The 24,726-nt window shown below is 56.6% G+C and overlaps 3 protein-coding genes across 16 annotated transcripts in view; 2 read left to right on the forward strand and 1 right to left on the reverse strand.

The window, feature by feature from the left end:
- The first annotated feature begins 7,775 nt into the window (after positions 1-7,775).
- DUS3L (dihydrouridine synthase 3 like) lies at positions 7,776-15,202 on the forward strand. Of its 7 annotated transcripts, XM_033196007.1 has the most exons (13): positions 7,776-8,124; positions 8,826-9,114; positions 9,441-9,965; positions 10,803-10,844; positions 11,127-11,279; positions 11,593-11,709; positions 11,923-11,988; positions 13,173-13,283; positions 13,499-13,595; positions 13,792-13,867; positions 14,548-14,736; positions 14,832-14,960; positions 15,067-15,202. In XM_033196007.1, exons 1-13 carry the CDS (start codon positions 8,027-8,029, stop codon positions 15,137-15,139), a joined length of 1,965 nt encoding a protein of 654 aa, XP_033051898.1. In that variant the 5' UTR covers positions 7,776-8,026; the 3' UTR covers positions 15,140-15,202. The 7 variants fall into 7 exon arrangements, 6 of the variants coding, with proteins under 6 accessions (XP_033051898.1, XP_033051893.1, XP_033051896.1 ...); XR_004433601.1 differs by having other exon boundaries at positions 10,803-11,279; positions 13,425-13,595; XM_033196002.1 differs by having other exon boundaries at positions 10,803-11,279.
- A 146-nt stretch (positions 15,203-15,348) lies between these two features.
- On the forward strand, positions 15,349-17,383 carry PRR22 (proline rich 22). Its single transcript, XM_033196009.1, has 3 exons — positions 15,349-15,816; positions 15,908-15,970; positions 16,293-17,383. The coding sequence occupies exons 1-3, from the start codon at positions 15,687-15,689 to the stop codon at positions 17,363-17,365; spliced, it is 1,266 nt and encodes a 421-aa protein (XP_033051900.1). The 5' UTR covers positions 15,349-15,686; the 3' UTR covers positions 17,366-17,383.
- A 3,108-nt stretch (positions 17,384-20,491) lies between these two features.
- The window catches only part of CATSPERD (cation channel sperm associated auxiliary subunit delta), a 61,574-nt gene continuing 57,339 nt past the window's right edge, over positions 20,492-24,726 (reverse strand). For all 8 annotated transcript variants that reach the window (XM_033195998.1, XM_033196000.1, XM_033195994.1 and 5 more), the window contains 2 exons: positions 22,919-23,076; positions 20,492-20,850 (listed from right to left, as the gene is read on the reverse strand). In XM_033195998.1, coding sequence (XP_033051889.1) covers positions 20,550-20,850; positions 22,919-23,076 — 459 coding nt within the window. In that variant the 3' untranslated portion in view covers positions 20,492-20,549. The remainder of the gene's footprint in view (positions 20,851-22,918; positions 23,077-24,726) is intronic.

Raw genomic sequence — 24,726 nt, forward strand, 5'->3', positions numbered from 1 at the left:
TGGCCAGGCACGGTGGCTCACGCCTGTAATCCTAGCACTTTAGGAGGCCGAGGTGGGTGGATCACTTGAGGTCAGGAGTTTGAGACCAGTCTGGCCAATATGGTGAAATCTCGTCTCTACTAAAACTATAAAAAATTAGCTGGGCGTGGTGGCGGGCACCTGTAAGCTCGGCTCCTTAGAAGGCTGAGGCAGGAGAATCGCTTAAACTCAGGAGGAGGAGGTTGCAGTGAGCCGAGATCGCACCACTGCACTCCAGCCTGGGTGACAGAGCGAGAGTCTCGAAAAATAGTAAAAGGAAGGAAGGAAGGGAGGGAGGGAGGGAGGGAGGGAGGGATAAAGGGGAGAGAGAGAGAAAAAGAGAGAGAGAGAAAACCAGCTGGCGACTGAACAAAAAACCACCAGTTGAGTCCACAGGTCCTGCTCCACCGCTACCTGGGTGCCTCAGTCTCCCTACCTGCTCAGGGGCCCCAGGACCACTGACCTCCATCCTGCTTCCTCCAGGTTAGTCAAGGACGGTCCAGGCCTGGTCCAGGATTGGAGTGCATATTCCTCAATGTCCCCACACACTGTACAGTGACACCAATAGCTTGAGCCAGGGCCCTTGGGAAGCCCCCAGCCCCCTCCCCCAGCCTCAGTGAAGGTGGGATTCTCTAGAGCAGGCTCTGTCGCCTTGTGCCTCAGTTTCCCCAGTCATGGTAAGACGCATTCACTCTGCAAGTGTCCACGGAACACCGCCTGCGTACCAGACCCTGTGCTGGGCACTGGAGACACAAAGTGACTAAGCTAAGCCCGTTTCCCACACTCTCTGGGCTCATCATCCAGTGGGAAAGACGGGCACGTGGCCAGGCATTCCCAGTCCTGCTGGGGCCCTGATGGGGGGCCATTCAGAAAGCTGCAGAGCCCAAGCCAGGTGTGGTGGCTCAGGCCTGTAATCCCAGCACTTTGGGAGCCCGAGGTGGGCGGATCACTTGAGTCCAGGAGTTCGAGACCAGCCTGGCCAACATGGCGAAACCCCGTCTCTACTAAAAATACAAAAATTAGCTGGATGTTGTGTCGCATGCCCGTAATCCCAGCTACTAGGGAAGCTGAGGCAGGAGAATCACTTGAACCCAGTCGGCAGAGGTTGCAGTGAGCTGAGACTGCACCACCGCACTCCAGCCTGGGCAACAGAGTGAGACTGTCTAAAAAAAAAAAAGAAAGAAAGCTGCAGAGCCCAAAGTGGGTACTGAATCCACTCTGAGCAGGCAACAGTCAGGGAGGTGTTTTTTTTTTTGAGACAGAGTCTAGCTCTGTCATTCAGACTGGAGTGCGGTGGCCCGATCTCAGCTCACTGTAGCCTCCACCTCCCGGGTTCAAGCGATCCTCATGCCTCAGCCTCCCAAGCAGCTGGGATTACAGGGGTGTGCCACCATGCTCAGCTAATTTTTGTCGTGTGCATGTGTGTGTGTGTTTGAGACGGAGTCTTGCTCTGTTGCCCAGGCTGGAGGGCAGTGGCATGATCTTGGCTCACCACAACCTCTGCCTTCCAGGTTCTAGCGATTCTCCTGCCTCAGCCTCCCAAGTAGCTGGGACTACAGGTGCGCACTAACATGCCTGGCTAATTTTTGTATTTTTAGTAGAGACAGGGTTTCACTATGTTGGCCAGGCTGGTCTCGAACTCCTGATCTCATGATCTGCCTGCCTTGGCCTCCCAAAGTGCTGGGATTACAGGTTGAGCCACCACACCCAGCCTCCAACTCTTTTTTTTTTTTTTTTTTTTTTTTTTGAGAGGAAGTCTTGCTCTGTCACCCAGGCTGGAGTGCAATGGCATGATCTCGGCTCATTGCAACCTCCACCTCCCTGGTTGAAGGGATTCTCCCCTCTCAACCTCTTGAGTAGCTGGGACTACAGGTGCGCACCACCACGCCCAGCTAATTTTTGTATTTTTAAGTAGAGACAGAGTTTTGCCATGTTGGCCAGGCTGGTCTCGAACTCCTGACCTCATGATCCGCTCACCTCAACCTCCCAAAGTGCTGGGATGACAGGCATGAACCACCGTGCCTGGCTCCAGCCTCCAACTCTTTCTGCTTGATTGCATGAGGCCAGAAGTTCAAGACCACCCCGGGCAACACAGCAAGATCCCATCTATAGGAAAAATAGAAAATTTAGCCAGGCAAGGTGGCATGAGCCTGTAGTCCAAGTTACTTGGGAGGCTAAGACAGGAAGATCACTTAACCCTACGAGTTCGAGGCTGCAGTGAGCTATGATCCTGCCACCGCACTCCAGCCAGGGCCCTGTCTCTGAAAAAAAAAAAAAAAAGAAGAAGAAGAAAAAGAAGGCTTAGAATGGGGCCTAGTACACAGAAAGTGTTCAATAATTGTTCAGCTACTGGTAAACAATATTATACCACTATAATAATATAATAATGGCCAGGCGCAGTGGTTCACACCTGTAATCCCAGCACTTTGGGAGGCTGAAGCAGGCAGGTCACGAGGTCAGGAGTTCGAGACAAGCCTGGCCAGCATGGTGAAACCCTGTCTTTACTAAAAATACAAAAAATTAGCCAAGGATGGTGGCACGTGTCTGTAGTCTCAGCTACTCGGGAGGCTGAGGCAGGAGAATTGCTTGAAACCAGCAGGCAGAGGTTGCAGTGAGCCGAGATCGGGCCACTGCACACCAGCCTAGGTGACAGAGTGAGACGCTGTCTCAAAAATAATAACAATATAATAATAATAATACATGATAATATATAATAGTAAACAGTTGATGTTATTTTATTCATATTAATATCATACTTGGCAATGGCCAATCCACAGTCCTCCTCCTACAGGAAGCCTTCTGGGATTGCCTTACACTGAGGAGGTGGAGTTATTACAGGGCACAGCCAGGTAGGCCTGGGAGATCTCTTCTTCAAGGCTGAGGCCTAGAGAGAGGAGGCCACATTCCTGAGGTTGCCTTTTGTGGGCCTCAGTTTCCACCATGTGACAATTGTCTCCTCAAAACTGTCTGGGGTAGTGGTGACATGATGAGAAAGAAAAGTGGGAGAACCTCAGAGAGGAATGGATGGGCACCCCTGGAGGGAGGAGTACCCATCCCTGGATGGTGGACAAGCCCAGATGGACAAGAAGTCTCACCCCAGCCAGGCGCAGTGACTCACACCTGCAATCCCAGCACCTTGGGAGGTCAAGGCAGGCGAATTGCCTGAGGTCAGGAGTTCAAGACCCGCCTGGCCAACATGGTGAAACCCTGTCTCTACTAAAAATACAAAAATTAGCTGTGCATGGTGGTGGATGCCTGTAATCCTAGCTACTCGGGAGGCTGAGGCAGGAGAATGGCTTGAACCCAGGAGGCAGAGGTTGCAATGAGTTGAGATTGCGCCATTGCACTCCAGCCTGGCCGACAAGAGCGAGACTTAATCTAAAAAAAAAAAGTCTCACCTTGACTACTTTGGTTTCTTCTGATTTTATTGATTTATTTTTAATTTTTATTATATATATATATATTTTTTTTATTTTTTAATTTGAGACAGGATCTCACTTTGTTGTCCAAGCTGGAGTGCAGTGGCACGATCTCAGCTCACTGCAACCTCTGCCTCTGGGGTTCAAGTGATTCTCATGCCTCAGCCACTCCAGTAGCTGGGATTACAGGCACCCGCCACAACACCTGGCTAATTTTTGTGTCGTTTTAGTAGAGACAGGGTTTCAACATGTTGCCCAGGCTGGTCTTGAACTCCTGACCTCAAAGGACTCAACTGCCTCGGTTTCCCAAAGTACTGGGACTACATGAGCCACCACACCTAGCCATTTAATTATTTTTAGAGATGGAGTCTCACTCTGTTGACCAGGCTGGAGTGCAGTGGCACAATCATAGCTCACTGCAGCATCGACCTCCCAGGCTCAAGCAATCCTCCTGCCTCAGCCTCCCGAGTAGATGTATCCACAGATGCATGCCACTATGCCCAGATAGTTTTTCAATTTTTTTGCAGAGAAGGGGTCTCCTCTTTAAGTGGCCAAGGCTGCTGGTCCGGAACTCCTGGCCTCAAGCTCAAAAAAAAAAAAAAAAGAAAGGCCGGGCGCGGTGGCTCACGCCTGTAATCCCAGCACTTTGGGAGGCTGAGGTGGCGGATCACGAGGTCAGGAGTTCAAGACCATCCTGGCTAACATAGTGAAACCCCGTCTCTACTAAAAATACAAAAAAATTAGCCGGTCGCGGTGGCGGTGCCTGTAGTCCCAGCTACTTGGGAGGCTGAGGCAGGAGAATGGCGTGAACCCGGGAGACAGAGCTTGCAGTGAGCCGAGATTGTGCCACTGCACTCCAGCCTGGGCGACAGAGCAAGACTGCGTCTCAAAAAAAAAAAAAAAAATCCAACAGCCAAGGGTAGCATTCCAAATGCACCTTACTGCTTTATTACCTCCTCTCTTACGGTTTAATTTACTTATGTACAGTTGATTCTCGAACAACACGGGTTTGAACTGCATCCAACCACTTATAACCCTGTCTCTAAAGGGTTAGGATTATAGCATTAAGCCAAGGTGCCCGGCCTTTTCCAGTTTTAGATTCCCGGGTTCCACTGTTGTGTTCCCAGATTGTCCTACAGAGGGCAGCCGAGGCCAGAGAGGGAAGACAAAATGCCCGCTCTCCCCTCCACTTTCTCCCAGGTCTTAGAAAAGCATGTTCCAAGCCAGTTGTGGCCTCGGGCAAATCCCTTCCCTCTTTGGGCCTCAGTTTCCCCATCTTTTTTTTTTTTGAGACAGAGTCTCTCTCTGTCACCAGGCTGGAGTGTATCACGCGATCTTGGCTCACAGCAAGTTCCACCTCCCGTGTTCAAGTGATTCTCCTGCCTCAGGCTCGCAAGTAGCTGGGATTACAGGCGTGTGCCACCAAGCTGGCTAATTTTTGTATTTTTAGTACAGATGGGGTTTCACCATATTGGCCAGGAGGGTCTTGATCTCTTGACCTCGTGATCCGCCCGCCTCACCCTCCCAAAGTGCTGGGATTACAGGCGTGAGCCACCGCACCCCGCCTAAGGGAGATACTTTTATCTGCCCCATTTTATTGATGAGGTGACTGGGGTATGAGAGAGGCTAAATGAGATGCCCAATGGTTCCAGCTGGTAAGTGGAGGGGCAGGGATTCTGGTTGAGTCCAGAGCCCTGAATTTCCTGTGCACACCAAACCTTCTCCAGGAATAGGGAGTTTAGGGGGGCACAACAGGGCTTGGTGGGGACTCTGGCAAATGCTGAGTAGATCCAGCTTTCCTTGGCACACAGCCTTCTGTGGCTCTCATTTCACTCACATATGATGAAAGCCCAAGTCCTTCTTGAAGCTCACTGAGTCCTGCAAAACCCTCACCTTTTCACCTCCCTTCCCTGGCTTCCTCCTTCTCTCCCCCTTGGACTGTCTGCTCCAACCACATGGGCCTCCTCAATGTTCCTCCAACATGCCAGGACTTTTCCTCCTGCCTCAGAGCCTTTGCACTGGCTGTTCCTTCCACCTGGGACACTTTCCCTCTGATATCCCTACAACTCTCTCCCGCAGCTCTTCCAAATACTCTCAAACATTACCTTCCCCAGAAAGCCTTCCCTGGCCAGCCTATTAACAACTGCAACTGCAGCAGTGACCTGTAATTGCACCACTGTACTCCAGCCTGGGCAACAGAGCAAGATTCTGTCTCAAAAAATAAATAAATCTATTTTTTAAATAAGTAAGTAAATAAATTTAAATAAATAAACTCTGTCTCTCAAAAACAATTAAAATTTAGCTGGGCAGGGTGACTCAGGCCTGTAATCCCTGCATTTTGGGAGGCCAAGGCAGGCGCATCACTTGAGGCCAGGAGTTTAAGACCAACCTGCCCAACATGATGAAACCCCAGCTGTACTAAAAATACAAAACTTAGCCAGGCATGGTAGTGGGTGTCTGTAAACCCAGCTACCTGGGAGGCTGAGGCAGGAGAATCGCTTGAACCAGAAAGGTGGAGGTTGCAAAGAGTGGAGATCGCGCCACTGCACTCCAGCCTGGACAACAGAGCCAGACTTCCTCTTACAAAAAAAAAAAAGAAAGGCCGCGCGGTGGCTCACGCCTGTAATCTCAGCACTTTGGGAGGCTGAGGTGGCGGATCACGAGGTCAGGAGTTCAAGACCATCCTGGCTAACACAGTGAAACTCCATCTCTACTAAAAATACAAAAAAATTAGCCGGTCGCGGTGGCGGTGCCTGTAGTCCCAGCTACTTGGGAGGCTGAGGCAGGAGAATGGCGTGAACCCGGGAGACAGAGCTTGCAGTGAGCCGAGATTGCGCCACTGCACTCCAGCCTGGGCGACAGAGCAAGACTGCGTCTCAAAAAAAAAAAAAAAAATCCAACAGCCAAGGGTAGCATTCCAAATCCACCTTATTGCTTTATTACCTCCTCTCTTACGGTTTAATTTACTTATGTACAGTTGATTCTCGAACAACACGGGTTTGAACTGCATCCAACCACTTATAAGTGGCCTTTAAAAAATAAAATACAGTTGGCCATCCGTATCCGCGGGTTCTTCAACCCCTACCAAATGCGGAGGCGGGATGGGAAACCTGAGGATTCAAAGGGCGGATTTTTCCTACACAGGGATTCCGCTGGGCAACTGGGGAACTTGAGTATACGCATATTTTGGTATACGCGGTCTTGGAACCAATCCCCCAAATTCCGAGGAGTGTTATATTTTTTGTCTGTGTTTCCGACTCCCAAGTGAGCTCTTAAAAGCAATGATTTCTCCGTTTTGTTTACTACCACACCCCCAGCATCTAGCACAGCATCTGGCATACAGACGCTCAACTAATTATTTGTTGAAACTAATGTCCTGCATAAAAGTAGTGTAATATACTTTTTTTTTTTTTTTTTTTTTGAGATGGAGTCTTGCTTTGTCGCCCAGGCTGGAGTGAAGTGGCCCGATCTTGGCTCACCGTAACCTCCGCCTCCCGTGTTCAAGCAATTCTCCTGCCTCAGCCTCCTGAGTAGTTGGGATTACAGGCGCCCACCACCACGCCTGGCTAATTTTTGTATTTTTAGTAGAGATGGGGTTTTGCCATGTTGGCCAGGCTGGTCTCGAACTCCTGACCTCAGGTGATCTGCCTGCCTCCGCCTCCCAAAGTGCTGGGATTACAGGCGTGAGCCACCGCACCTGGCCTTATTTATTTATTTATTTGGAGGCAGAGTCTCGCTCTGTCACTCAAGCTGGAGTGCAATGGTGTGATTTCAGCTCACTGCAACCTCCACCTCCCTGGTTCAAGTGATTTTCCTGCCTCAGCCTCCCAAGTAGCTGGGATTACAGGCATGTGCCACCACGCCAGCTAATTTTTTATATTTTTAGTAGAGATGGGGTTTCGCCACATTGGCTAGGCTGGTCTCAAACTCCTGACCTCAGGTGATTTGCCCGCCTCGGCTTCCCAAAGTGCTGGGATTACAGGTGTGAGCCACCGCGCCCGACCCCTAATTTACATTTTTAAAAACCCTAGTAGGGGCTGGGAACCATGGCTCACGCCTGTAATCCCAACGCTTGGGAGGCCAAAGTGGGAGAATCGCTTGAGCCCAAGAGTTCGAGATCAGCCTGGGCAACCTGGCGAAACGTCGTCTCTACAGAAAATTTAAAAATTAGCCAGGCCTATTAGTGCATGTCTGTAGACGCAGCTACTCGGGAGGCTGAAGTGGGAGGATCGCTTGAGCCCAGGACGAGGCTGCAGTGAGTCGTGATCGTACCACTGCACTCCAGCCTGGGCGACAGAACGAGACCGTTTCAAACAGAATAAAGACAAAACCCCCAAATCACCCTAACAAGGAGGATTCATGACTCCAGAAGCTGATGGCAGTTCAGCTTGCAAGCGGCCACGCTCTAGTTTATATAGGATCTGAGGCTCCACCCATGTACAGGCACCGCCCCCCCCGTTGCGTCACGAGCGCGCAATGGCGTCATTGGAACGACATGAGCATGCGCACTTCCCCAGCACAAGCAGGGAACACACGCGTGACCCGGAAGGCCTTCCCGCAACACTCCAGAACGGGCGTGAGGGGCGCCGATGGCGGAGGGAACGGCGGAGGCCCCTCTAGAGAACGGTGGTGGCGGCGACTCAGGAGCCGGAGCGTTGGAACGGGGAGTGGCGCCCATTAAGCCTCAGTGAGTCGCCGGGGCAGGAGGGAAGTTCAAGGGCCCTTTCCGGCACCCATAGCGTGGCCCGAGCTGTGCATGCCGGGAAATTAGGCAGCGGCTAAGGGCGACAAGCCATCGGTTCTTCATTCCGGACCGTTCTTCCGCCTGCAGCGTGGTCAGCGGAGGTATCTGAGATCGTGCACGTTGGGGACCGTCACATGCACGAAGGACACCACGTGCATGCTAGGGCAGGTGGGATTTGAGGCCAGGCCCGCGGTGCATACTGGGGATTGTAGTCCCCGCATATGGACATACGGCGCATGTGCTCCGCCAGCGGCGGGTACTGGCGGATCCTGGGTTTGAAGTGAGTGCCGTGTTGCGTGCTGGGGCTTGTGGTGTTTGAAGGGCCGAAAGGCGTGCAGGGAAATGTGGCGGCTTAGACTCCGCTTCAAAGCATGCTGGGAATTGTAGTTTTTCTTAGCCTAACATGCGCAGGGAAGTTCTTGACTGTATCTGATAATAGTTTCGCGCAACACTTTGGACGGTGAGGACCCAGGGACGAAATAGATATTTTTTGAGGCCCTGAGGGGCTCCCAGGCTGGGAGCTGGCTGGTTCTTAAGTAGTGAGCTCCCCATCAGCAGAAGGATTTAAGCAAGGGCAAGTGTTTTTAGCCTCCTTTCCCTAGTGTTTATGTATAGAGGGTTTTCCTTTCCCTTTCTGTCGGCAGATACCTCACCACCAAGGAGCAGTTTCACCAATTCCTGGAAGCCAAAGGGCAGGAGAAGCCTTGCCGGGAAACCGAGGTAGGAGACTCAGCTGGCAATGACCTGGCTGAGCCTGAGGCTAAGCGGATCCGACTGGAGGATGGACAGACGGAGGACGGGCAGACGGAGGAGGCAGCAGAGCCCAGGAAGCAGCCGCAGACTCAGAAGAGGGCCCGGGGACAAAACAAGGGCCGGCCTCATGTGAAGCCCACACACTACGACAAGAACAGGCTGTGCCCCTCCCTGATCCAGGCGAGTGCGGCCCCGCGAGCATTCCTGCCGGGGCAGGCAGGAGCGGGTGTGTTTCCTGGCGGTGGGTAATTGTTAGAAAGCTCCTGGGCCTTCAGCAGTGAGCAGTGAGCTTGCTCTGATGCCATTCCGTCTTCACGCTCCTCGGGATATATTGTAGGGCTTGTCATTGTTCTTATCGTACCAATGGAGACGCAGAGGCACAGTGAGGTGCCTGACTTGCTCAGGCACACAGAGCCAGGAGGGGGGACCTAGAGTTTGAACCCCTGACTGCTGGACTGCCCCTGGGTCTCCCTGTCCTCCCTCACTCCTTCCCTGTTTCCCCGCAGGAGTCGGCTGCTAAGTGTTTCTTCGGCGATCGCTGCCGCTTCCTGCACGACGTGGGGCGCTACCTGGAGACCAAGCCGGCCGACCTGGGCCCCCGCTGTGTGCTCTTCGAGACCTTCGGCCGGTGCCCCTACGGCGTGACCTGCCGCTTCGCTGGGGCCCATCTGGGGCCCGAGGGACAGAACCTGGTGCAGGAGGAGTTAGCGGCCCGCGGGGCCCTGCCCCCGCCCGTCCGCAACGGCCTGGACAAAGCCCTGCAGCAGCAGCTGCGGAAGCGCGAGGTCCGCTTTGAGCGAGCTGAGCTGGCCCTGCGCCGGTTCAGCCAGGGCCAGCCGCCGGGCCCCACACCTGCTGCTGCTGTACCCGAGGGCACGGTAGCCAAGGGTGCTCCCAGGCAGGACAACTGTGGCGCCCAGCAGGTCCCCACGGGGCTGGGCACTAGCACCCCTCCTAGCAGCCCCGTGCGGACCTGCGGGCCCCTGACGGATGAAGACGTGGTCAGGCTGCGGCCCTGTGAGAAGAAGCCGGTACGTGTTGAGGACAATGTCAGTAGCAGACCTGTCCATCTGGTGTGCATGTATTAGGCACCAGCTGTGTCCACGTTCCTCTTCTAGCTCCCTGGGAGTCAGAGGCTGTGCCTTGAAGGAGCTCCCAGCTGAGTCTCCCTCTCTGTGCTCTGTTCTGGGCCCAGCCTTCAGGAGGTCCCACTCTGGTGGTGACAGAAAGAGCTGGACAGGGCCTTTCTGTCCAGATTACAAGCGGTGGCTCATGCTTGTAATCCCAACACTTTGGGAGGCTGAGGCAGGCAGATTATTTGAGGTCGGGAGTTCAAGACCAGCCTAGCCATCATGGTGAAACCCCGTCTCTACTAAAAATACAAAAATTAGCCAGGCATAGTGGCGGGTGCCTGTGTAATTCAAGCTACTCAGGAGGCTGAGGCAGGAGAATCGGTTGAACCCAGGAGGCGGATGTTGCAGTGAGCCAAGATTGTGCCACTGCACTCCAGCCTGGGCGACAGAGCAAGACTGCATCTGGAAAGAAAAAAAAAAAAAAAAAGCTGGGCACACTCTGAGTCCCACAGGGTCAGGGTTGGGTAGCGGGGGACAATATGGAAGGCTTCCTGGAAGAGGGGGGCATTGCAACTGGGTTTGGATGGTTAAGTAGAAGCTTTCCAGTGGAGGAGACGATGAGGAAAAGAACATTCCTGAGGAAGGGATTGATTGGCACATGCAGAGGCCCAGAAAAGGAGTCAGGCCATTGGGGCCAGGGCCAAGTGTGTCCTAGACTGTGGGGAGAAGGGAGGTCCAGGGCCTCAGCAGCTGGGGTGGAGGCCCAGGCTTCACTTGTATTTTTTTTCCCTCCAGCTGGACATCCGTGGCAAACTTTACCTGGCCCCCCTCACCACGGTAGGACCTGGGTCAGGTGGCTGCTGGGGTGGCAGGGTGGCAGTGTGGCCATTCCAGCAGGGCTTAGTGTCTCCCCACCTGCTGGATTGGGGGGCTGGGGCGCCTATTCAGGATCCGGCTGTGTGTGTGTGTATGCATGTGTGTGTGTCTGTGTATGTGTGTCTGTGCATGGTGTGTGCGCGTGTATATGTGTGTGTGTGTATGCGTGTATCTGTGTGTGTGGTGTGTTGGTGTGTGCGTGCGTGCACGCACAAGCCTATGTGTCTCCTGCTCCCCCCTCAGTGTGGGAACCTGCCCTTCCGGCGGATCTGCAAACGCTTCGGGGCGGACGTGACATGCGGAGAGATGGCCGTCTGCACCAACCTGTTGCAGGGCCAGATGTCCGAGTGGGCCCTGCTCAAACGCCACCAGTGTGAAGACATCTTTGGTGTCCAGGTCAGTGCCCGCCCCGAGGGAGGGAGCGCGGAGGGGCCCTCGGCTGTGCTGTCTTAGAGCCAGGTTCCAGGTCTGCCCTGGTTGCCTCCTCGACCCCCTGGCCTCAGCTGTGGAGTGGGGGTGTTGCCCTGATCCACCTCTGGGGACCAGTGGCCGTGGCCGGGGACCGGTGCCTTGCAGACAGACCTTGGCTCCTTCCAGGGAGGGCCTGAGAGAGGAGGCTGCTGGCTCAGGGCCCCCAGTGGGGAGGGAGCAGCCAAGTGGGGACCGTTGAGACCCCCTCACCCCCCGTTCTGCCGCTGCCCACCGACAGTTGGAGGGCGCCTTCCCTGACACCATGACCAAGTGTGCCGAGCTGCTGAGCCGCACCGTGGAGGTGGACTTTGTGGACATCAACGTCGGCTGCCCCATCGACCTCGTGTACAAGAAGGTAGTGGCCGCAGACGTGTGCCTTGGTGTCCCCATCTGGGCAGGGAGGCACTGGGCCAGCCGGCGATGTCGTGGGTGAAGGGTCAGGGTTTTGGGCCCCAGTGTGACCCTGAAGCCCCTTCCTTTCCTGTGGGTTGACGTCTCCCGGTGGGGGCCTCCAGGCAGCAGGGGTGGCCCGGGTCCCGCCCTCCCTCCACCCGCCTGTCTCTTCCAGGGCGGGGGCTGTGCCCTCATGAATCGCTCCACCAAGTTCCAGCAGATCGTTCGTGGCATGAACCAGGTATGACCAGCCACATTCCCACATTGGCTCCCAAACAACTCCCCCAGGCCCTGCCTCCCACTACCTCCCACCACCTCCCACCGTCTCCCACCATCTCCCACCACCTCCCACCACATTCCACTGTCTCCCACCACCTCCCACCACCTCCCACCATCTCCCACTACCTCCTACCACATTCCACTGTCTCCCACCACCTCCCATCACCTCCCCACCTCCCACCATCTCCCACCATCTCCCACCACCTCCCCCCCATCTCCACCACCTCCCACCGGCTCCCTCCTCCCACACCTCCCCCCACATTCCCCGTCTCCCATGTCTCCCACCACCTCCCACCATCTCCCACCACCTCCACCGTCTCCCATCACCTCCCACCGTCTCCCATCACCTCCCATCACTCCCACCACCTTCCACCGTCCCTACCGTCTCCCACCACCTCCCACCATCTCCCACCCCTCCCACCACCTCCCTCACCTCCCACCACATCCACCTCTCCCACATCTCCCACCACCTCCCAGTGTCTCCCACCACCTCCCACCGTCTCCCACCACCTCCCACCGTCTCCCACCACCTCCCACCACCTCCCACCGTCTCCCACCGTCTCCCATCACCTCCCACCACATTCCACCATCTCTTAGTGTCTCCCATCACCTCCCACCGTCTCCCACCACCTCCCACCATCTCCCACCACCTCCCACCGTCTCCCACCACCTCCCACCATCTCCCACCATCTCCCACCGTCTCCCATCACCTCCCATCACCTCCCACCACATTCCACCGTCTCCCAGTGTCTCCCATCACCTCCCACCATTTCCCACCACCTCCCACCGTCTCCCATCACCTCCCACCACCTTCCACCATCTCCCACCACCTCCCACCACATTCCACCGTCTCCCAGTGTCTCCCACCGCCTCCCACCATCTCCCACCACCTCCCACCGTCTCCCATCACCTCCCACCACCTTCCACCATCTCCCACCACCTCCCACCACATTCCACCGTCTCCCAGTGTCTCCCACCGCCTCCCACCATCTCCCACCACCTCCCACCACATTCTACCATCTCCCAATATCTCCCACCACCTCCCACCGTCTCCCAGCATCTCCCATTACCTCCCACAACCTCCCAGTGTCTCCCACAACCCCCACCACATCCCACCGTCTCCCACCACCTCCCACCATCCTGTAGGTGTTGGACGTGCCACTGACTGTGAAGATCCGCACAGGCGTCCAGGAGCGTGTGAACCTGGCGCACCGCCTGCTGCCCGAGCTGCGGGACTGGGGCGTGGCACTGGTCACGGTGGGTCTTGGGACACCTCGGGCATCAGGGTCTCGGGGTCGACCCCGCGTCCCTTCCTAACGGCTCCTCTCCTCCCATCCCTCCCTCTTCACCTCCACACCTCCCTCTGTCTCCGCCTCTGTCTTTCTCTGTCCCTCTCAGCCTGGCTCTCTCGGTCTCTTTCTCTCTGCGTCTCACTCTCTGCCTCCTACCCTGCGTGGCGGCTTCTCCCCCAGCTCCACGGCCGCTCTCGGGAGCAGCGCTACACCAAGCTAGCAGACTGGCAGTACATCGAGGAGTGTGTGAAGGCCGCCAGCCCCATGCCCCTGTTCGGTGGGTGCTCCGGGAAGCCACCTCCCTCTCCTCTACCACCCTCGGTCCCTCTGGGCTGTTCACCTTCCCACCTGGGGCCCCCTCCTACCACCCTGATGGGGGCCACTGGGTCAGCCAAGACTGAAGGGCTGGTGGGGAGACCCCCAGGGTCCCACCTGCCCCTGTCTCCCTGAGACCCCAGCCTCTGTCTTCTCAGGAAATGGGGACATCTTGTCATTTGAGGATGCCAACCATGCCATGCAGACTGGTGTCGCTGGGATCATGATTGCCCGGTAAGTGCCCAGGGATGTTACAGAGATGCAGCTCCATCTTCATGCACAGCAGCAGTGCCCCAAACCCGACACGCCGTCACCCACCCCTGCTCTGTGGCGGGCTGTTGGTCCCAAGTTGGGAGGGGCAGAGAGCGATGTTAGGAGCTGCAGCTGTGTTGTGGCAGAGGGGACTGAAAATTGCTGCTGCCATGGGATCTGATTATGGTGGGTTGAAAGTCCTGGGCTTTGGCCAGGTGTGCTGGCTCACCCCTATAATCCCAGCACATTGGGAGGCCGAGGCAGGCCGATCATTTGAGGTCAGAAGTTCAAGACCAGCCTGGCCAACATGGCAAAACCCCATCTCTACTAAAAATACAAAAATCAGCCAGGTGTGGTAGTACACGCCTGTAATCTCAACTACTAGGGAGACTGAGGCAGAATTGCTTAAACCTGGGAGATGGAGGTTGTACAGTGAGCCGAGATCTTATCACTGCACTCCAGCCTGGGCAACAGAGCCAGACTCTGTCTAAAAAGAAAAAAAAGTCCTGGGCTTTGAAGGTTGTGTGCACGCAGCCGGGAGGCTTACTAGGCTTTGTAGGTTTCGTGGTCTGGCCTCCGGCTCAGGCCAGGCCATGGAAGCAGGGGCCACACGATCCCAGGCAGGCTGGTGGCTGGGCCCACTGATCGTGCCCGTCCCACAGTGGCGCCCTGCTCAAGCCGTGGTTATTCACGGAGATCAAGGAGCAGCGGCACTGGGACATCTCGTCGTCCGAGCGCCTGGACATCCTGCGGGACTTTACCAGCTACGGCCTGGAGCACTGGGGCTCGGACACGCAGGGTGTGGAGAAGACCCGACGCTTCCTGCTCGAGTGGCTGTCCTTCCTGTGCCGGTGGGCACCGGGGCTGGCTGGGGTGGGTGGCGCATGGGCCGCGGCTGGCTAGGGCTGACTCAAGCCTGTTCTGGTGCCTACCCGCCTGCCTGCAGGTACGTGCCCGTGGGCCTGCTGGAACGGCTCCCACAGAGGATCAACGAGCGGCCGCCCTACTACCTGGGCCGCGACTACCTGGAGACGCTGATGGCCAGCCAGAAGGCCGCCGACTGGATCCGCATCAGGTGCCTGGGTGGGCCAGAGTTGCAGGGCTGGAGTCGGGGCCCTGGGTCATGGAGGGTGCTTTGCAGGCCCTGGACCTGACCTTGCTTTCCACCTGCCCTCCCACAGTGAGATGCTCCTTGGACCAGTGCCCCCCAACTTCGTCTTCTTGCCGAAGCACAAGGCCAACGCGTACAAGTAGCCTCAGGCTTTCCCAGGGGCACCGTGGGGCGAGGAGAGTACAATAAATTTTATTCTTTTAAAATCCAGGCCTTTCTATGACCCTGAAGCAGCCCCTCCCTCCTTGGCCCCCATCTTCCCCAAACCTCCTGGCCGCCTCCATGGGCCCTGCCCCAAGCTGGGTGCTGCTCGTGCCCAGAGAGGCCTTGACCCCCAAGAAGGTAGCGGGCGCAGGACCCAGGGAGCCTCAGCCTGCATGCCCGTGGGGATCAGGGCAGCCTGTCTGGAGGAGGCACCCTCAAAGCTGTTAGGGGGTGTTGCTGGAAGAGGTGAAGGCCTGGCCCAGAGTCCTCCCTCCCCTGGTGATGACCGTCTCTGCCACCGTCTGCCCCTGCCCAGCCCTGACACCCAGAACCCCAACCAGTGGGTGGGCTGCAGGCTGGAACCTGCTGCCCCGAGTAACCAGGCAAACAGAACCCCGCCGGGTTCTCGGCCTCTTCTCTGGTTGGGCCACCTGTGCTCCTACTGCCGCCCTCCTGGCCTGTCTGGGCTAGGCCCCCCATTGCCCCATGCAGCACCCCAAACCCTTCTATGCCCCTGCAGCTCCCCAGGAAGGTTTCAGCCCCCAGAGTCTGGAGGGGGCCGAGGCACTGGGCAGCCAGCCCACTCCCACCTGCACCGAGCCGCCTCCCGCCGTGGGTACGATCGGGTGGGCAGGGGCACCTGTTAGGGAGGGCTCAGGGGCCCACCCGCCTAAGGGCCCCACCCACCCGGGCACCTTTGTCCACAGGCTCCTTGAACCTCTACCATCCCCCAGACCCAGAGAAAGAGGTGTTTTCGGCCCCTCCAGCAGGTACCGGCCTCCCCTGAACCCTTGATGAGGCTGAGAGTGGGTTTGAGTGTGCAGGCCCATCTCGCCCCTGCCCTGTCCCTAGGTGGGGGCCTGAAGGCCTGGCCTCTGCTCCCCTGCTTCACACAGGACCCCCAGATGAGCCCCAAAGACGAGCTCTGTGTTATCCATCACCCAGCCAGGGCCCCAAAGCAATACCTATGTCGTCCCCCAAAGGGGCCCCCCAGTGGCAAGGTTCTCGTGGCATCCCCCAGACAGGCCCCCAGGCTTGAGCTGGGCCCCTCAGGCAGCGGCTGCTCTCAGGCCACCTGCCTGCTGCCCACAGGTTTCCAGATGGCCCCGTGCGGGTGCTTCTTCGACCCCCGCATCTATCGGATTGAGTGGACCGCCCCTGACCTGGGCCAGTCGGCCCTGTACAAGCTGGCGGCAAGCAGCGGGGGGCCAGCGGGGGGCCCCCCTGCCCCAGGCAGCTACCTCCTGGAGCCGCAGCCCTACCTCAAGGCCCCGGGGCTGCCCCCATACCCCCACTACCAGCCGGCACCGGGGGGGCCCCAGTTCCTCTTGCCCTACTTCCCACCTGAGGGTCCCGGGCCAGAGGCTCTGGGCTTTGTGGGGGACGCAGGACCCGCCGCCTTCATGGAGCTGCCCCTACCGCCACTGGAGGAAGGCCCAGCCCCGCCACCCCCTCCACCTCCCAAGGAGAACAAGCCACCTGTACTCATCACGCTGCCTGTAGAGCCGACATTGCCCCCGGACGCCTACAGCCACCTCCAGGGCCACCTCGGCCCCTTCCCTGGGCCCGAATCCCTGGCCTTCCCCACCAAGGAGCTACAGGGTGGCGGGGCCCGACCTGGGGTGCCCCTGTACCCACCAGGCCTCAGCGAGCTCAAGGTGGCCGAGGCCAAGGAGGGGCCCCTCCTGGGAGCAGGCGAGGCCAAGGCCCCTGAGGCGGCCAGAGCTTTGGCACTGCCTGACAAGATTCTGCTGGAGGACGCCATGAAGCTCTTCGACTGTCTGCCAGGTGCCACTGAGCCTGAGGGTACCCTGTGTGAGGTCCCCGGGCCGGCCCTGCCTGACAGCAGTGGTGGGAACTCAGCCGATGACATCCGCTCGCTGCGCCTGCCCGAGGAGCTGCTGTCCTTTGACTACAGCGTGCCTGAGATCCTGGACACCGTGTCCAACGTCGACTACTTCTTCAACTTCAAGGCGCTCAACGAGGAGCAGCCGCCCCACCCGGGGCCCCCTGCTGCCAACACCCCAGCCCCCAGTGTGCCCGGCAAGAGAAAGGCCTCGGCGGCCAAGAAGGGAAAGCCGGGAGGGAAGACCAGGCAGCCGGCAGGCCCAGCCAGCGCCACTTCCCCGGGGCCCAGGCAGGACCTGGGAGCTACCCCCCATTAAAGCACATTGGACCTTTCAGCTCCATGTCCACGTGGTGGCCTTGGGGATGGGGAGGGGGCTGGAGGTGTACACCTGGCCCCTCACCCCGTCATCCCACGGACTGGCAAGGCAGCGCCCCCGGCCTCACAGGCCTCCAGAGCCTAGCAGGGGAACCCCGGAATCACAGGACACCCTAAACCCCTTGAGTCCCAGCCCTGGAAGATCAGACTCCACTGGCAGAGGCAGGGGCCTCCTGGGGCACGGGGGAGCTGACCTCTAGACTCGACGCGTTCTAAGGATTTTCACCCCTTTGGTGGGGAAAAGCAAGGCTGCCCAGAGAGGGGCAGGGACTTCCCTGGAGACACACAGCTATCAGGGCAGGGCTTGAGGAGCAGCCTCCAGATCTCCACCCAGCCGCCTCCTGTCCCCAGGAAGCCACAGCCACCGCAGGGAGGGCGGGAAGGGCCACGCTCTTGTTCAGACAGACAGGTGGGCGCAGGGGCTTGACCTGATGGTGTGAGAGTGGGGGCTGGGGCAGGGATGGGGAGACTGCCCACGCGTGAAGGAGTGGGGAGCACACAGCACCCAGGGGACCTGGCACGTGCACCCGAGATGGAGACAGGAGACAGCACCTGGAGCCCAGGAGAGGGTCAGGGGCCCCAGCGAGCCACACTTTTGGGTCCAGGGTGGCAGGGACAGCCCCGCTACTGGTTACAAAACGGGATGGGCCCAGCCTCATAAGAACAACCTCCGGGTGCTGGTTCCTGTCACTGCTCACCCACATCAGGGTCTCGAGAGTCCTCCTGTGGGTCCAGGCAGTGGCCACCTGTACCCTCCTCGCCTGAAACGTTCATGGTGGCCCTGGAGAGGCTGACCCCGTTTCCCTAGGGACACGTAAGGAAACAGGAGGCCGAGTGCCATCCAGCAGCTCCTGGGATGAGGACACCCCTCTGGGATGGGAACCTTCAGCCTACCCCTTCCCCAGGCTGTGGGCTGGATCTCCTGGGCCTCTGGAGTCTGCTGGGGGAGCCCCTGGGAAGCTCACCTAGAGTCCAGGAGGCTGGTGGGTGTTTGGAGGCAGAGTAGAGACCATGGTCCCCGCTCTGTGCAGGGCACTGGGCCTCCTGCTCTCTGGAGCTACTCTCCCGGAAACCCTTATTCAAAAAACTCAGGAGGAGGCCAGGTGCAGTGGCAAACGCCTGTAATCTCAGCACTTTGGGAGGCCGAGGCGGGCAGATCACTTGAGGTCAGGAGTTCAAGACCAGCTTGGCCAAAATGATGAAACCTCGTCTCTACTGAAAATACAAAAATTGGCCGGGCGCGGTGGTTCACATCTGTAATCCCAGTACTTTGGGAGGCCGAGGCAGGAGGATCACAAGGTCAGGAGATCGAGACCATCCTGGTGAACATGGTGAAACCCCGTCTCTACTAAAAACACAAAAAAATGAGCCGAGTGTGGTGGCGGGTGCCTGTAGTCCCAGCTATTCAGGAGGCTGAGGCAGGAGAACAGCGTGAACCCGGGAGGCGGAGGTTGCAGTGAGCCGAGATTGCACTACTGCACTCCAGCCTGGGTGACAGAGTGAGATTCCGTCTCAAAAAAAGGAAAGAAAATACAAACGTTACCTGAGTATGGTGGCGGGCACCTGTAATCCCAGCTACTCAGGAGACTGTGGCACGAGAATTGCTTGAGCTGGGGAGGCAGAGGTTGCAGTGAGCTGAGATGGCGCCACTGCACTCCACCCTGGGCGACAGAGCAAGACTCCATCTCAACAAACAAAAACAACTCAGGATAGTGTCTTGGGGCTGTGCAGCTGCGGCTGTCAAGACAGGGTCTCACTGTCCCAGGGACTGTGCCATGTGCCCTCCTGGCATCTGCAGTGATCTCCATTCATCCCCGTTTCCCCCTTGGGACACAGGCTGGGAGAGACTCCAAGCCCACTTTGTTTTTTTGAGACAGAGTTTCACTCTTGTTGTCCATGCTGCAGTGCAATGGCACGATCTCGGCTCACTGTAACCTCCACCTCCTGGGTTCAAGTGACTCCTGCCTCAGCCTCCCGAGTAGCTGTTTTTAGCTGTATTTTTAGTAAAGACGGGATTTCACCATGTTGGTCAGCCTGGTCTCGATCTCCTAACCTCAGGGGATCTGCCTGCCTCAGCCTCCCAAAGTGCTGGGATGACGGGCGTGAACCACTGCGCCCAGCCCCAAGCCCACTTTTCTCAGCTGCCTTCCAGCTCCTTCTCCCTGAAGCCTCATTGGGGTATCTCTGAAACTAAAACCAGGTGTCCCAAGTGTAGGGGAGGTCTTGGCTGATGAGGAAGTGGGGCAAGGACCTAGGATCACTTTTCTTGAAGATTAATGTGGAGTGAGAGTCACACAGTGGATGTCTGCAAGGACCCAAGTAGCAGCATTTTTTTTTTTTTTTTTTTTTTTTTGGTCTGAGGGTCTTGCTCCGTCGCCCAGGCTGGAGTATAGCACTGTGATCATGGCTTACTGCAGCCTTGACCTCCTCTGCTCAATCGATCCTCCCACCTCAGCCTCCTGAGTAGGGGGGACTACAGGTGTGCACCACCACACTCAGCTAATGTCTTCAAAATGTTTTTTGTAGAGATGGGAGTCTTGTTATGGTGTCCAGGCTGATCTTGAACTCCTGGCCTCAAGTGATCCCCCTGCCCCAGCCTCTTGTAGCTATCTTGGGCAATTTAAAATGATCACAGAATGAATATATATATATACACACACACACACCAAAGAGTAATTAGAAGTCATGAGACTGACCAAATTTTCCCTTAAAATGAGATGGCTGACCCTGGTGCAGTGGCTCACCGAGAATCCCAGCACTTTGGGAGGCTGAGACAGGAGGATCGCTTGAGCCCAGGAGTTCCAGACCAGCCTGGGCAAAACCCCATGTCTACAAAAAAAAAAAAAAATAGTAAAAAAAAAAAAAATTACCCAGGCGTGCTGGCGTGGACTTGTAGTCCCAGCTACTTGGGAGACTGAGTCAGGAGAATGGCGTGAACCCAGGAGGCGGAGGTTGCGGTGAGCCGAGATCGTGCCACCGCACTCCAGCCTGGGTGACAGAGCGAGACTCCATTTCAAAAACAAAGAAAGAACAAAAAACGAAAAAATGGTGAATACATACCACTTCCTGCTATGTTACACTATACTTTATTTGAAGACAAGGGGTCGGGACCCTGTGGACCGGCCTCAGTGGTCAGACCTGCCTCCGTAAGAACTGCGGTGGCGTCCCAGGGGCTCTGTGCCTGTCCTGGCTGTGGCTGAGGCCCTGAACTGGCAGACCGTCTTGCATCTCCCATACAGCTGTGCCACAAACCTCTTCATCCTGCGGCCACGTGCTGTGCGTAGCAGCCTGGGGATCATGTAGGCCAGCCACACGGACCCCAGGATGCTGGAGATGAGCAGTACCATGACGACCCCGGCAGAGACCAGCTGCATGGGGAACGCTCCATACACGTAGATGCTAAAGACGGTCTCCAGTTGACAGTAGCTGCGGGGGGGGTGGGGGATACAGGGAGAGGCCGTTGGGCGTTGCCTTTGGGGGACTTTGCCTTGTCTCTGGCAAAGGTGTTCAGACCCACAGGAGGGAAAGCCAGGCCCACAGCAGTGACCGGGTATATCCACTTCTGTTTCCATCCACTATGCCTTTTTTTTTTTTTTTTTTTTGAGTCTGAGTCTCTCTCTGTCGCCCAGGCTGGAGTGCAGTGGCATGATCTCGGCTCACTGCAACCCCCACTTCCTGAATTCAAGCAATTCTCCTGCCTCAGCCTCCCAAGTAGCTGGAATTACAGGCACCTGCCACCATGCTTGGCTAATTTTTGTGTTTTTAGTAGAGATGGGGTTTCACCATGTTGTTGGCTGGTCTCAGCCTCCTATTGGCCAGGCTGGTCTCAAACTCCTGACCTCAAGTGATCCGCCTGCCTCCGCCTTCCAAAATGCTGGGATTATAGGTGTGAGCCACTGCACTTGGCCCACTTTGACTTTTATGGGGTTTTGTTTTTTGTTTTGTTTTTTGAGACAGTGGAATCTGGCTCTATTACCTAGGCTGGAGGGCAGTGGTGCAATCTCAGCCCACTACAACCTCTGCCTCCCGGGTTCAAGCGATTCTCCTGCCTCAGCCTCCCCAGTAGCTGGGATTACAGGTGCCCACAATCACACCTGGCTAATTTTTAGTAGAGACGGAGTTTCTCCATGTTGGCCAGGCTTGCTCAAACTCCTGACTTCAAGTGATCCACCTGTCCTGGCCTCCCAAAGTGCTGGGATTACTGGCATGAGCCATTGCGCCCGGCCAACTTTTATGGGTTCTGATTCTGAGTCTGCCATCCTCTCTGTGCCCTCTGGCAGCTGTCACTAGGGTCCCCATTCTCCCCTAAAGTCCAGACTCTGGCTAGAGAGGGTGGAAGGGGCAAACTAAATGGTCCATCAACAGCGGGGAAGTGGTGGAAGACAGTGGAGGGTAGGTAAGGGGAGGAAAGGTTTAGGGGTGTCACAGAACCCACAGCGGGGAGGGGGACAGTGCAGGCCGCGTGGTGCAGGGAGCAGGTGTGGCAGGGGAGAGTCCCACACCTCTCTCCTCTCTCCTGTGGACATCCTCACCCTACCCAGAGCCTTTCACCTGCTGCTACCCCAGAGCTGATCCTCCTAGTCTGGGGCCTCTAGGGAAGGCAGGACCTCCACACGTTTTTTTTCAGGGGGTGAACTTTCATCCTTCTGGAGAGGACAGGTGATGGGTGACAATGACTTCTAGCAGGGGTGAGGATATGAGGAAGATGCCACCTGGTGTCCCCCTCCCAAAGGGACACGCTGATACACATGGCATGGCTTAGATGTGGCTTTATAATCTCCTCAGCACCTGTCAGTGCTAAATAGTTAACAACTGGCTCTCAGAGGGTAAAGCCCTCCTGGGTAGTGTCTGCCAATCCTGAGGTGTAAATATTTCCACCATGGCTGATTGGAAGCCACCGATGTGAATTGACCCGTGTAAGATTCCTGAATTTTTTTTTTTTTTTTTTTAGATGGAGTCTCGCTCTGTTACCCAGGCTGGAGGGCAGTGAGTGGTGCAATCTCGGCTCACTGCAACCTCTGCCTCCTGGGTTCCAACGATTCTCCTGCCTCAGCCTCCCGAGTAGCTGAGATTAAAGGCACCTGCCACCATGCCTGGCTAATTTTTGTATTTTTAGTAGAGACGGTGTTTCACCATGTTGGTCAGGCTGGAGATTCCTGAATACTTGAGAGTCTACTGGTGAGCCAGTTTGAGCCAGCTCTGACCCGCAGCCATCAGCACACCCTAGCCACGGGGAGTAGGAGAGGGTGACTCGGGTGTGCCAGGGCAGCGGTGCGGCCCCCGGTCACTGCTGTTCCCCCAGCACCCAGTGCAGAACTCTGAAATGAGTATTTATTTCACACAGGAACAAACATCACCCAGAACTTAAAATATCACTTGTCCTGGGGACGGCCTGGGCCGTTGGGGGAATTCAGGTTTGTCCCCCGAAACATGGGTGACCTGCCCCCAGGGGCATCAGGCGTTCCCTGTCATCGGGGTAGATGGGCCCACTCACCTGTAGTACGGATCCACAATGGAAATGTAGAAGACATAGAAGCCGTTGTTGTGGCTGAAAATGATCTGGTTTGCTGTCCGGCCACCCAAGATCTGATACTGGACATCTGGCCACCTCAAAGGGGCATCGTTGTTGGGGTCATGGCAGCTCACGTAGTTCTGTGGGGGACAGAGGCATGCCCACTGGCCCTGGGGGCTGGGGAGGGGGCCCTGAGCCTCCCTCCTCCCCGCTGAGGCCCTGCGCCCACCCTAGTCCTCATTAGGCATGCATGGGTGGGACTCTGGGGCCAAGTGCCCATGGTGGGGGCAGGTTCATGCTCCCTGCAGCGGAGACTGGACGGAGGCTGCTCAGCCTCCATCTCACCTGCCTCTGTTGGAGGCCAAAAGATTGAGGGTCGTGATCATCTCAGTATACCACTGGAGGCTATGAGTAAACAGCACACTGTTCTCATAAAAGCAGAATGTTGGCAAACTGACAAACTACGTCTGCCGCCTGGAAGGAATGCTGAGGGCAGTCACCACCCAGGCACAAGTGTTTCTTGTGATTAGGTACAGCTGAAGCCTGTTAGTAATAATATCAACCTGTGATCAGTTAAGCAGCTGACCAATCGTTACCTCCTCCTCCCTGCTCTTTGTTTTTTTTTTTTTTTTTTTTTTGAGGCGGAGTCTCGCTCTGTCGCCGGGACTGGAGTGCAGTGGCCGGATCTCAGCTCACTGCAAGCTCCGCCTCCCGGGTTCCCGCCATTCTCCTGCCTCAGCCTCCCGAGTAGCTGGGACTACAGGCGCCCACCACCTCGCCCGGGTAGTTTTTGTATTTTTAGTAGAGATGGGGTTTCACCGTGTTAGCCAGGATGGTCTCGATCTCCTGACCTCGTGATCCGCCCGTCTCGGCCTCCCAAAGTGCTGGGATTACAGGCTTGAGCCACCGCGCCCGGCCTGTTTTGTTTTGTTTTGAGACGGAATCTCACTCTGTCACCCAGGCTAGAGTACAGTGGCGCGATCTCGGCTCACTGCAGGCTCCCCCTCCCGGGTTCACGCCATTGTCCTGCCTCAGCCTCCCGAGTAGCTGGGACTACAGGCGCCCGCCACCACGCCCAGCTAATTTTTTTTTTTGTATTTTTAGTGGAGACGGGGTTTCACCGTGTTAGCCAGGATGATCTCGATCTCCTGACCTTGTGATCCGCCCGCCTCGGCCTCCCAAAGTGCTGGGATTACAGGTGTGAGCCACCGTGCCCGGCTCCTCTTGCTCTTTCTACCCAATAAATATGAAGGGCTATGGAAGCTTGGGGGGCTGCCTTCGCTCACTAGAAGCAGGGAGCTCTCTTCTTCCCCATGCCTCTTCCTTAAAACAGTTTCTTTTGTCTTAAGTTTTCATTTCTACGTTCGTTCTCCCTTATTCATTCCGCCTTCATTCAGCCTTGTAATGACGGTCTGAAGTAGTAACAGTAGTAACTTCTGTGGTGACCATCTCAAGTAGTAACCGTGGCAGTCTGCCACATGCCTCCTTTCGGGCCGTCCTGGGCTGTGGAGGCTGCAGGCTTAATAACTCAGCCTGGGTGAGAGTCAGGTGCTGCCAATGACTTTTTTATTTTGGGACATTGTCTTCTGCTGTCCCCCAGACAGCGGAGTGCAGTGGCATGATCTGGGCTCACTGCAACCGCTACCTCCCAGGTTCAAGCAATTCTCCTGCCTCAGCCTTCCAAGTAGCTGGGACTACAGGTGGGTGGCACCACGGCCTGCTAATTTTTTTTTTTTTTTTTTTTGAGACGGAGTCTCGTTCCGTTGCCCAGGCTGGAGTGCAGTGGTGTG

Source organism: Trachypithecus francoisi, unplaced genomic scaffold (genome assembly GCF_009764315.1).
Source record: "Trachypithecus francoisi isolate TF-2019V2 unplaced genomic scaffold, Tfra_2.0 Lachesis_group5, whole genome shotgun sequence".
Lineage (NCBI taxonomy): Eukaryota > Metazoa > Chordata > Mammalia > Primates > Cercopithecidae > Trachypithecus > Trachypithecus francoisi.